This window comes from Chiloscyllium plagiosum, unplaced genomic scaffold, assembly GCF_037043375.1.
Source record: "Chiloscyllium plagiosum isolate Xiang-an unplaced genomic scaffold, Cpla_swu_hap1 HiC_scaffold_37, whole genome shotgun sequence".
Taxonomy (NCBI): domain Eukaryota; kingdom Metazoa; phylum Chordata; class Chondrichthyes; order Orectolobiformes; family Hemiscylliidae; genus Chiloscyllium; species Chiloscyllium plagiosum.
In genome coordinates, this window is record NW_028270175.1 from 7,438,054 (window position 1) to 7,450,440 (window position 12,387).

General features: G+C 36.9%; 1 protein-coding gene across 4 annotated transcripts in view; it reads right to left on the minus strand.

Moving 5' to 3' along the window:
- Window positions 1-12,387, minus strand: part of tmem201 (transmembrane protein 201) — a 174,005-nt gene that overhangs the window by 108,222 nt on the left and 53,396 nt on the right. For all 4 annotated transcript variants that reach the window (XM_043676180.2, XM_043676178.2, XM_043676179.2 and 1 more), the window contains one exon: window positions 10,020-10,223. In XM_043676180.2, coding sequence (XP_043532115.1) covers window positions 10,020-10,223 — 204 coding nt within the window. The remainder of the gene's footprint in view (window positions 1-10,019; window positions 10,224-12,387) is intronic.

Sequence of the window (12,387 nt, forward strand, 5' to 3'; positions counted from 1 at the left end):
CCTTTTTCCAAAGTGCATCACCCCACATTTATCAGGACTAAATTCCCTCTGCCACTGATCTGTCCTCCAGCCACTAAGCCAATGTTGGATCCAACTTGCCAAGTTACCCTCGATCCCATGTGTTTTTACCTTTTTTATCAGCCACTCAGTGGATCTTGATAAATTGACTCCCCTGATCTACAAGCAGAAAGTGAGGACTGCAGATGCTGGATCAGGGTCGAAGAGCGTGGTGCTGGAAAAGCCCAGCCGGTCAGGTTGTATCCGAGGAGCAGGTGAATCGATGCTTCGAGCATAAGCTCTTCATCAGGAATCCTGATCTACACACTTGGTCATCTTTTTGGAAAATTCAACCAGATTTGTTAGGCATCACCTCAGTTAAACAAAACCATGCTACTATCCCTAACAAAAAACTTTGCTTCTCTAAATTAGTTCTCTCCAGAATTTTCACCAATAATTTCCCTACCGCGGATGAGAGATTCATTGGTTTATAATTCGCTGGTTTATCTCTACCACCCTTCTTGAAAAGTGGAACCACGTTAGTTGTCCTGAGGCACCTCTCGTGGCCAAAGAGGAATTAAATATTTGGGTCAGGACATTGCAATTTCCTCCCTCGTCTCCTACAGCAGCCTATCGAGACCTGGAGATTTGTCCATTTTTACGGCCATGCCCTACGTCAACTTGATAAATAACCTCTTCAGTCCACCTTTCCTGAATTCTGTACCTACAAGCTTTGTCCTCCAGACTGAAGAGAGTTGTGAAGTATCCATTTCACACTACCAGTGTCCTCCATTTTGACACAGAATTCCATCTTTGTCTCAACTATTTCCTGGTTATTCTCTTCCCTTCAATATCCTTATGGAATATCTTGGGATTCTCCTTACTCTTGCCTGCTCGCGTTTTTGCCACTCCCCTTTTTGCTATCCTATTTGCTCTCAAGTTCCCTCTTGCACCTTCTCTACACCACTAGGATCTCTGTTGATTTGCTGATGTCCATCTATCCTGATCTCTAAGTGATTAAGCGTTTACACCAGTACATACTCATTTTGTATCAAACCTGTTCTGGAATGTATGCGATGTTAAATTTGTTTCCAACCTCCACAGTGAGAGGCTTTTGTGAATACACATGTCACAGCTCTCTATGGTGCCATGCATCAGTGTAGTTTTGACTGCCACCTAACAAATGTCTTGCATTTAAACATCGCTCAGTTTATGCGGCAAGGCAGTCAAGAAACCAAAGCTCAAAAGAAAGGGGAAGACATAAGAACACGAGAAACAAGGGGAGGAAAATGTCATGCAATCCTTTGACAACCATGGCACAATGATTTCAACTCCACTTACCCATCCGCTTCCCATATTCCTGGAGTCAAAACCTGGGCATCTCAGCCTGAAAACAAGTTTGACAGTGCAGCATTCACAACCCTCTAGGGTAGAGAAACCCAGAGATATACAACCCTTCAAGAAGAAATTTCTCATCTCAGTCCTAAATGAAGGACTTACTTTATCTTAAAACTGTGCTCTATGTTCTCTACACCCCAATGAAGGAAACACCTTTAGAGTGTACCCTGCCAAACCCTTAAGAATCTTGTATTTATTTTGTGTAAACTCCAACCAATATTTCTGATTTTACCCAGCCTCTGTTCATGTGGCAACCCAATCACCCCAGGAAGCAACCTTGTGACATAAAAACAAAATGCTGGAGTAAGTCAGCAGGTCTGGCAGCATCTGTGGAGAGTGAAACAAAGTTCATGTTAAGTTCAGTGTGACTCCTCTCTCAATGGGGTGGGGGTTAGAAAACGATGGGCTTACAGTTATTTTAACCAACATTTTCAGACACACTTCTGGCGCAAGGAGGACTTGAACCTGAAACTATTGGTTCAAAAAGGTAGGGATACTACTACAGTATCACAAGATGTTACTGTATTAGCAAAGGTCTCTGGTCACTAGTACAGTAATTTTACTATTATACCATCGACAATCCAATGATGGTTTTTGCACTTTTGACAAAGGGGATGGAGTGGAACAGATGGTAAGGTTGCCCAGAGTGAAAGACAAAGAGAAGACTCATGGTAATAAAGGAGAACAGAGGAGTAAAATAAGAGAGAATAGCAAGCATAAACAGCATGAATCTTTGTTTTACTACTTTTAATGTGATTATACCCTTCTAAATGGAAACAAAACCGTACAGAGTAAAGTCACCACAGTTCCATAGGACCACAGGGTTGTTTTCTCATTAGAGACAGACAACAGGTAATGGTTCAGCCTCAGATTTTTTTTTATTTCCTGCACACAGTACTCCAAGGAGAAGAGATGGTGCCCGTGGCCAACAGCATTAAGAAACTTTGCAATCGCTGTGGATCCAAGATACAATTTGATTTCAAACTTTTGCTGCTCAGGTTAAGCAAAATTTAGCTGGGAATCTCTCTCCAAACAGCTCACTTTTTCCATCATTTTCTTAAAATTAGAAACACTGTCAATTTGAAAGCTTAGCATAGACTACTACTTACTCACATAAAAAGTTATCAAACCACATTTCTTTGGAAATACAATCTTTCCACAGTAGAAAGCAGTTCAGAAGTTTGTCAGTAGCTTGTTAATATTTTACAGTATAAATCTGCTTTGAAAAACAGATTAACAACTTTAATTTGACTTGGTACTGGTTGTATCTACTCCTGGAAAGCTTGCTGACAAAATCAAATTCAAATTCAAAGCCACCCTGGGAAAACAACTAAGGAGAGATATGTAATGTGGCTACCCCAATGCAAGGCAAATTTAATGGAATCTAATTCTCTTAAATAAACCAACATAACGACTCAGCAACAACATCCCCTCACGACTCCCCCTACCCCCCTCCCCAAGATCAACTTTAGCCCTAGCCCTAGCCTTTGGAGGTGTTTTATTTTAAAATATATAATTCCCTTCTTTTCTAGGTAGGAATTGAAATGCTACCTGTCTTTTCAAAAAAAATGTAACAAAACAAAAACGGATCTCTTTCAAAGAGCTGAAATGGTTGCTGTGGCAATGGTGCATACAAATAATTCATTACTGCGTATACATCATGATAGATCGTGCAGTTTAAAAAGAACTTGAAAAAAGTGAAACATTAAATATGTACAGAGACAGATGGTCATTGTAGTTAATCTCATTTGTACATATTTTCATAATGTACTGGCTGGATAACCTGGAAAAAAAACCGCTAAAAATATAACAAAAAAATCCAGTATGCTGATTTGTGATCAGATAATTCTCTCTACTTTAGCAAATTCTCTGCCATAACAGTGCTGGTGTCTGATTAAAGCTTCCTACTGATCAGATGGTAGACTATCCTGTTGCACAGCACAGTAGCAAAATACAAAGCTTTGTCTGAATGTGAACTTAAGGTGATCTGAAATGATCTGTAGTTCTGTAATGCTCCGCTGGAGGTGGCCATGATTGGTGCTCTGATGCCCAGATATCACCAGACAGACTGCATGATGACTCACTAAATGTAAGCAAGCATGGCACCATCATTCCCCCACCTTCAGATTCAGACCGTGGCTATACACATTGCTTTGGCAAGATACGACCTCAATACAGGCATTATCTGTATTGTGGAAAAATGATGTACTCAAATATTATTCCTTCACTATTGTTGAGAAAGTGTTTTTAAGATTGATCAATCCTTTATGTAATGTTTCCTGATATTATGGGTGATATTATAGCCATTATCATAGGAATAAAAGATTACTGAACTCCATTCTGCTCCAATTAGATCATTACATCAGTATTCCTTAAATACTATATATCCAACTCCACATCACTAAGATATTCATCGGAAATCCGTAGACGTTGTATGTGGGTCACATCTCCATCACTTCTCCATTCTTTTCCATTTCAGATGGCTTAACTCATATAGCAGACAAATGTTTCAGTCACCAGTATAACTTCAGACATTCACTCTGCCTTTATGTAGCCTGCAGTTTCTTCTTTTTCATTGCTTTAAATTGTAGGGTTGGGCAACACAAATTTCCAAAAGAATATCACTGCAGCATGACTGGTGACCTCCTGTTTTGCCATAACTAGCTTCTTGTCCCAAGGGATATTACCATACGATTGTTTGGGGGTGCCAATAGCTCACCCTTGTAACTGCTTTCCTTATGTCAACTCAGGCAACTGATATCCAAATGCTACCTTATCAGGGTAGGAACGACAGCCAAGTTCAATGCAGGCCTGATTGGGTGCCTACTCTCGCACCTTCCTGCACAAAGTCACGAAATAGCAGTCAGCAGAAGGAGCCTCGTCAATTTTCATTCAATCCCCTGTATTATTTCAGGTGAGATGAGGCATCCCAATTATTCCCTAGCCAAGAACAGAAAACTGAAATGGTAACCAAACTGCCTTGATCAGCCTCACAACAGGTGACCTAGTGGACCGCTCAAAGTGAATTGTCAACCCATTTGCTGTGTGAAGTTATTATTGTTCGCTGTGTCTCAAGTCTTATTAGCACCTTGCTGCCTAAAAACAAGTGAAGTGGTGCTTACCAGATGTGAAAAGGTCAGATCTGTGCGCACCAACACCAGCAGACACAACAGTGAATCTTCCAAAAAATCTCTTCTCTTTCAACTGCACCTTAAAAGCTGAGTCATGCACTAAGCTACTTGCAAATGTCTCTTCTTTGAATGAGTCAATTGGTCATAAATGCTGCAATAAAAAGACTTCAAAAATATTTATTAAACTTTTTTCAATAAAACCCTGACTAACTAATAACTTCAGTCCTTCATTCATTAGTATCCAATTTAAAGAGTTGCGGCAAATTTCAATTAAAATCCTGAAGTCAACAGATCAGTGAGTAACTTCTGATCAGGATTATACAGTAATGTTTACTTAAAAAAAATGAAACAACCTAATTTGCTAATGACTTCCAGACAAATCAGCGAACAGAGTTAACATCAGTGATATATTAAAAGGTGTGATGCATGGAGTAGCATGATCTGGGCATGTGCCTGCAATTCTCAGCAGAAGCTACTGACATGGGCATTGAAGAGAACACTGACAATGCCAACCGCAACCTGTGTCACATGAAGGTCAAAGCAAGATTAAGTCAGTGCAGGCCTGTGTGTGCAGAGACAAACAACAGTAGGCTGGACAAGTATACCTAGCAGTTAAAGTTAATCTTATTTAGTTTTGAAATGGGGTTTGGGTGCTTCAGACATCGCCTACCAGTTTGTTGGACAGGCTCCAGTCTCAAGAATTTAATTAATAAAATGGAAAACATGCTTGATTTATTAACTAACAAAATTCATTTTTAAAATTATCCCAATGACAAAGGAGGAAAGTAATTAGCAAAAAAGTTAAAAAGTAATTATAAAAAGAACAGTTAACTAGGTTGCATTTTTCTAATTACATGAAACAGACATTAATCTAGAAGCACATTTTTACAAATCTGTTTTCAGAAACAATATATTTTACTCACATACCTGAATGTGAACGCATAAAACATGCGATTAATTCTGGGATAAACAACTTCAGCAAAAACAGGTTTACCAACAGTATGCTATATACTTATTACTATCACATCTTGCTAGTTACTTAATTCGAGTGAACAATCCTGAAAGTTGCAATTAAAGCAGTTTAAATATGTTCTAAAATACATCAACACACTCAAGTCAAAAATTCACATTACATGAGAGGTTAAACTTTTTAAAAATAGATTCAGCTAGACATGGCAGAACAAAACAGAAAAGGCAAGCTAAATATCCAGTTGTTAAAAGTAGTGAGGTAAAACGATCTATTGTTCTTTTTAATAAAAGTCCCTGGAGGTAACTGACCACTGAGAATCATCATTAGAGTCCTTAGAAACTACAGTAATTAGAATGGTTTTATGTAGGATGCTATTACACACTCAAATTAGGTAACACTAAATATTATTCGCCGAGTGGACAAATACCAGGTACAAATAGCATTAAAAAGGGTGCTGGAAATTTGAGCAAATGCAGAAAATGCTGGATAAACGCAGTAGGGCTGTCATCAGTTATGGAGAGATCTCTTGAATGGAGTTGCTTTGTCAAAATATTTCAAAATATGTCTGACTATATGCATTAATACCCAAAAATGGCAATGTGCCTGTTTATTATTGAGTAAAGCCATCTAGTTTGAAAAGAAAATTTAAAACACCCTGATTACCACATACTTTCAAAAAGTGACTCTTGGAACAATGATTGAGCTCAAATTGTAAATGTAACGATTAGCAGACTCTCTGGTCTGATTACTTAAATATTTGAAATAATCACTCTTGAATGTTTTCGAAACTCAAACAGAAGCAAAGACAGAATGTCTTCAAGCTCCCTTAATGCTCGTCAAAGCAAACCCTTTATTCAACGTAGACAAATAACACTGTCCTGATTAGTTCCACGTTAGCGAGCATTAAACCATTACATCCACTTATCTTGCTTAAAAAAACCCATGATCTGTTGATTCAATGGGTTATTGCAGTTCACTGTAAATGCATATACAGTGTGGTAGAGATGAGATGCAACTTCAAATGGATTGGAGTTAAAATTTCCATTGACAGTATTCATTCCCACAACCGCAAGCTCATACAAGATTAATTTTTCTTATAACTTGTCGTGGAAGGTGAGCACCAATGGAGTGGAATCTTAGTAAATAGATGAAAACAGTTGCTGATAAAACAATGAGAATATGAGAGCAGTGCAACATTATCAGGATGCCCAATTCTGGGGATATAAAACTGCATTAATCTGCAAGATCTGGATAAATGTTTACAGATAATTAAGATTCATAAAACAAGATAAATTACTGATTACATTAAATGAGCATTATAGAGCAGTAGTATCTGATTACATAAGGCTGCATCTTTATACTGCAGTAATATTTATACATTAAAGGTCTTTTGATAACTCAGTGCCAAAACACAAATTTAAAGACAGAATTTAAAACAAATTTATGTTAACTACAGAGTCAATGTGGTCTTAAAATGTTTATTTATGGGTAAAATGTCAGGCTGCCATGAACAGAAGGCAGATCAAATGCAATTGAAAATCTGTATTGAAATGAAACCCTTCAACGACTTTCTTACACAGGTATGCTGAATCTAATTTTATAAATAAAATTCTAAAATTTCACTTTTATTCTTACAACTATATTGTTGCCAAGTGTACAGTAAATATTGATTTGACAATTTTGGATCTAAGTGACTATTCATTTTAAGTTAACTATGGCTAAATAGAACTAGGTCCCTTTCCAGGCCCCTATCAGTAATTTGAATGCAAACCTCTGGGAAGACATAGGACTCAAACTTAAACTGAAATATGGCTACAATCAAAAAAAAAAATTGAAATTTTTGAAAGACCTTAGAAAATGAAGTTCATGATCATTTCCCGGAATGAATGGAGTTGCTGCATTGGTGTGAATGCTTGCTGTGAAAAGTTATTTTGGAAAGAACAGCAACAGCACATAACCAACAAGTATGTTCAATGATTGGATATGCAATTTATTAAAAAGAACCCACTACATATAAACCTGAAAGCTTCACTTTCACCATGCACATTACAGCTAGAGCTACTTGACAACAGACATTAATGGACCCAATTAAACCAATACAAAGATACTTTTCAATGTAAGAAAAACAGAAGGCAAAACACAAGGCAACAGAAGGTGGTTTGAAGCAAAAGAAAATGAAAGGCTGCTTGAATTTAAGCAAATTTCACAACAATCTAGAATGACTAATATGCATAAAAAGTAACAGAAGGTAAGGTGAAAAAGACAAATGTACCCTTTTGAATACTGAGGCTTTTGAAATAAACAGGACAATAATTCAATATAAAGAAATAAATGCAAATTTAAATTGAAAAAGCTGCAAAGAAACCCATATATTTTAGTTAATAATAACTTTAGTATGTAAATTTAAGGTCAATATGATAAAGGATGGTTATTAATTTATGCTTCATAAAAAATAATTTTATAAATAAAAAGATTATGCACATTATTTTTAATGCATCTAATGCTGAATTTCACTCATCAGTTTAATCTCGTTCCCCTCACAAAGCATTTTCACTTGGAATTATATCATTATTCCTTTAAAAACCTGGAATCATCTCCCAACACTAATACTATAGCTTTATGTCTAGACTGCAGTGCCTGAAAGAGGGTAAAGAAGGATAAGCAATAATGTTGGCCTCTTAACAATACCCACACCTCTCAAACTAAAAAAAAATTCAATTACACACTACCTTAAAGACAAATCACCTGTTGATTTTTAAAGATTTGAATGTGGCATTTATACAATTTTAAAATTAGGTGTGAACAAATTAAATCCATTGGATCGTTCGTGCATTAAATATCTTTTGATTGATTCAAAAGCATTCCCAGTACTGCTAGATTTGAACTATTAGCATGTTATTCAGCATTCAAAACAGTTAAGGAAACTGCTGTCTCTTAGGAAAGGACGCCAGCAGATATACACAGAAGAATTTGGAGCTAGTAATGGGTGAACTGACGGTCTCAATGTGACACTAATACTACTACTTCATAAACATTAAACTGTTTTCAGCTAAATTTACTGGAAAATTCTCAATTCTGTGCTTTTAAAAAAAAAGACAATTATTAACTTTGATTATACTGCAAATGAATGAAGACAAATCAAATCGAAATAAAATCACCTAGATTTTTTTGTGATCCAAAACATGTTAAAACAAAGCCATCATATCACCCACTCACTAGTCTGAAGCCAGGAATGCAAAGCTTTTTTTTAAAGAAACAGTAATTTTTTTTGGACCTAGAATGGACTGCTTGCACCTTTTAAAGAAAATCAAACGTTCATTTTCTCTTTCTATATTCAATCTTTTTTCACATTGCTATCTTGCAACAGTTTTTCTTTGAAGGGCTGGGGGAGAAAGTGTTTTATTTCAGCTTCTGAATTATATGGAAGATTGGACACTACAAAGCACAGGCTTTGTGCATATGCCAGCTATTTGGTCGAGTTATCCAAACATTCCCAATGTCTTGCTCTTCCCTGTCAGAATTATGTCAGTCAGTCAAGAAAGATACTTGATTAGAAGTAGGGTGAGCAAAGGGTAGAATGTCAGTCAGAATCACAAAACTAAAGAGTCAAGCATAACAGTATCATAGAGGTTACGAGTATAAATCAAGAATATTGCTGCTCTTTATTGAATACAAGACAACACTGAGGTCTATAGTGTTCTTAGTCTTTTAAAAAGGAGGCCCATCATTAATCGCTCATTTCTGAATGGGAGAGAACACAACAGACCCAAGTTTCTTTTCCCACAATAATACAATATGCTATAAAAAGAACAAAGGCAGACTGTATTTAAATGGCTGTTGTGCTAGTTTACTAATCATTGAGCACAATAAATTTAAGTTGTGTATTGGATGCGACATTTAAAAATAATCCAAACAATGTTCAGAATTAACCCTAAAAGATATCATTTAATTTCGTGACTAATTACTTTATGCATTAATTTCCTCTTGTCATGATGTTTAGACACACATTTTACATTGACCTTCATGACTGTAATACATATGTAACCAGCTATTATGGGAATTCCCTAAGTGAATGTTTGCAATGACATTGTAGCTGCAGGCTACCTACCACTAAGAGGCACTATAGCTTCACACTGCCCTGTGATGTATTGACCAATACTATCGAAGATCTATTCCCATTTAAAATAAATTGAAGCCTTGTCACTTGGTCTAAAAAATCCAAGCATTTCCAGCTAATTTATTAAGTCTGAATAAGTGGTGAATTGGATTTTGTTTTAAATACCCACTAACCTAACAGATGGAGGAAAGAGTATGTCATTGTGTAGGTTTGATTTTCATAAGATTATAATGTCAAGCTCACATCCATAGGTCGACAAAAAAATGCTGCTGCATCTTTAACATCCTTAGGAGACAATCAAATGATGGAAAAGCGAGATAGGAAACAGCACTCCACTGGATAAATAAGGACAGATTCATTCACACAAGAGTTCATTTCTGCCACTGTTCATTGTTCAGACTCTGACCTTCGTGCCCTGTATCGTCGCTGGCCAGTTGACTTCCGAGTAGCGATGGTTGCAGTGAATCCCACCAAACAACACAAGGACGTGGTGCTGAATTTCAGAGTGTCAAGCCAACCAGGAACATCGGTCTGCAGATAATTCTCCATCAAATGCAAGCCCATCACTGCAAGCCACAGTAGAGAAGCCAGTGCATCAATCCTCCGAAGCCTGGGGAATTTGGTGAAAGAAAGACAGAAATACATTTTAGAATTTCATGTTGACTGCCCTAAAGAGAGAGAGAGAGAAGACAGTCCAATTAATTACTAAAATGTACTGTTATGATGAGTTACTATATTATTTCAATGGAAGGGGAGATTAATTTTGGATGGTATATTCACTGTTATTCTGTTACTTCCATTGTGGTAGGATCACAGGAGAGCCATTTAGCCCACTGCATCTCTGCTAGCTCTTTTAGAAAGTCATTTTTTATTAGTTTCATTTCCTCAACTCTTGCCTGCAGTCTTGCATGGTTTTCCTTTTACGAGAACATCAATTCATTTCATGAGGAAACTGGTTTGAAGTTACTAAGAATCTACTTCCACCCTCTCTGGCTGCACATTCCAAATCATGACCTGAATAAAACATCTCACCTCCCTCCTATTCCTTCCCCTCCAAAATATAGTAAAAAAAAACTTTCAAAAGGAAATTATACACATTACATTAAATAGTAAAAAACTTCAGGAGTTTAGAGAAAGGGAAAAAAAACAGGAGAACTAATTAGAAAACTTTTTTTTGAAGGGCATACACTGACCCCATGGGCTGAACAGTTGCTTTCTGACTTGGTGTTAATACCACAGTTAAGACCTCGGCAGCAAGTTTAAAAAAAAGTTTAGTATCCCAGTAATTTGCATCTCCTGGGACCAAAGGAGTGGAATTGATAGGTGATCTATTCCTCACACTTCACTTTCATTAGTACAGTTCCAAATATTATGAACCATCAGACACTGGCTCTATAGTTCATTTTTCTTGCCACAGATGGAAAGAAGTCAGACCCTGACTTGATTTCACTCCAACACAGTATAGCTGGGATCAGTATCATGCAATACCACAGTTAAAAGCAGGAGACAACACCAACTTTCATTTTACTGCTTAAATATTATTTGCTTGAAATGGATTAATCCAGCTTTGCTTAAAAGATGAATGTAGCTTTTCTGCCAAAATTGTGCAGTTCCACAGGCACACAGACGAAGATCTCTTATATACAAACTTACTGTCTTAATTGTAAAACAAACTAAATTGTTTTGCTTGTTACTGTTCAATAGCCCAGAGTAAACAACTAACTGGATAACTAAACCTTCCCCCATACCAGAGTCCACAGTCTCTGAATAATCTCTCTTCAGGTCAAGTGCACCGCATAGGTAACCACATTTTTTCCATCTATCATTTGCCTAAACCGGATTTTGCCTTGTCAAGTGGGGCACATCTGAAAACACCTGCAGGTTGATCAAAGGTGCAGTTTGTTGTTGCCGGAGGGATTTTAGGATATAGTTACCTTGTAAGCCAGCATCCTCAATTCTAGCAGATTTCAGCAAATCAAGCTAAAGAGTTTGCGCGCACACAGCAGAATTATTCACTGCACAATTAATGACAGAGGGTCAGCATTGTGACATGAATAAAACTGTAGAATGAATGCAAAATACTGTGGATGCTGTAATTCCGAAATAAAACAGTAATGAATAAAACAGCAATGGTATCAATATTAAGATGTTCCAATATATTTGAAACTTTTGGATGCTGTGTCTTTTACCCAACATCCCACTGCAGGAGGAATATACTACATAATTCTGAGCAATTGTACCCAATGCCAGAAAGTTTCAAAGGAAGCAAATGACTGTTGGTGGGGATTCAGATGGGATTGATAAATGATGACTGAGCTTTAACCTGACACTGATCTTGTGGACAGCGCAGGTTAATGCAAATCACAAAGTTAGAATTAGTTGGGCACTAATCAGTGATGTCTGCAAACTAGAAAAAATTGCAACTCAAAATGATCAAGTTCTTAAAATCCTTTATTCAAAACAGCCAAATGGAAAATTAAAATTTTTGTTGTTCAGTCCAATTATAATTCTTACTTTTTGAATGTTTTAAGGTGTTGCTACAAATTGCAACTGGACTCATTTTCTCTTCCATTGCTCTCCAGTCAATTCATTTTATAGCAACTAGGTACTTCTAATCCCTCCCATTTAACAGAGGGTTATCTGGTGCTAACCAGAAGCACTGGCTACACCCAGCCAAGGTTACTTAAACTGATTGCAAGATCTCAATTAGAATCTTGGCCAAGCTCAATCACAGAACATTCTGATCAGTGTGGAGCAATTTCATCCTTCCTTTA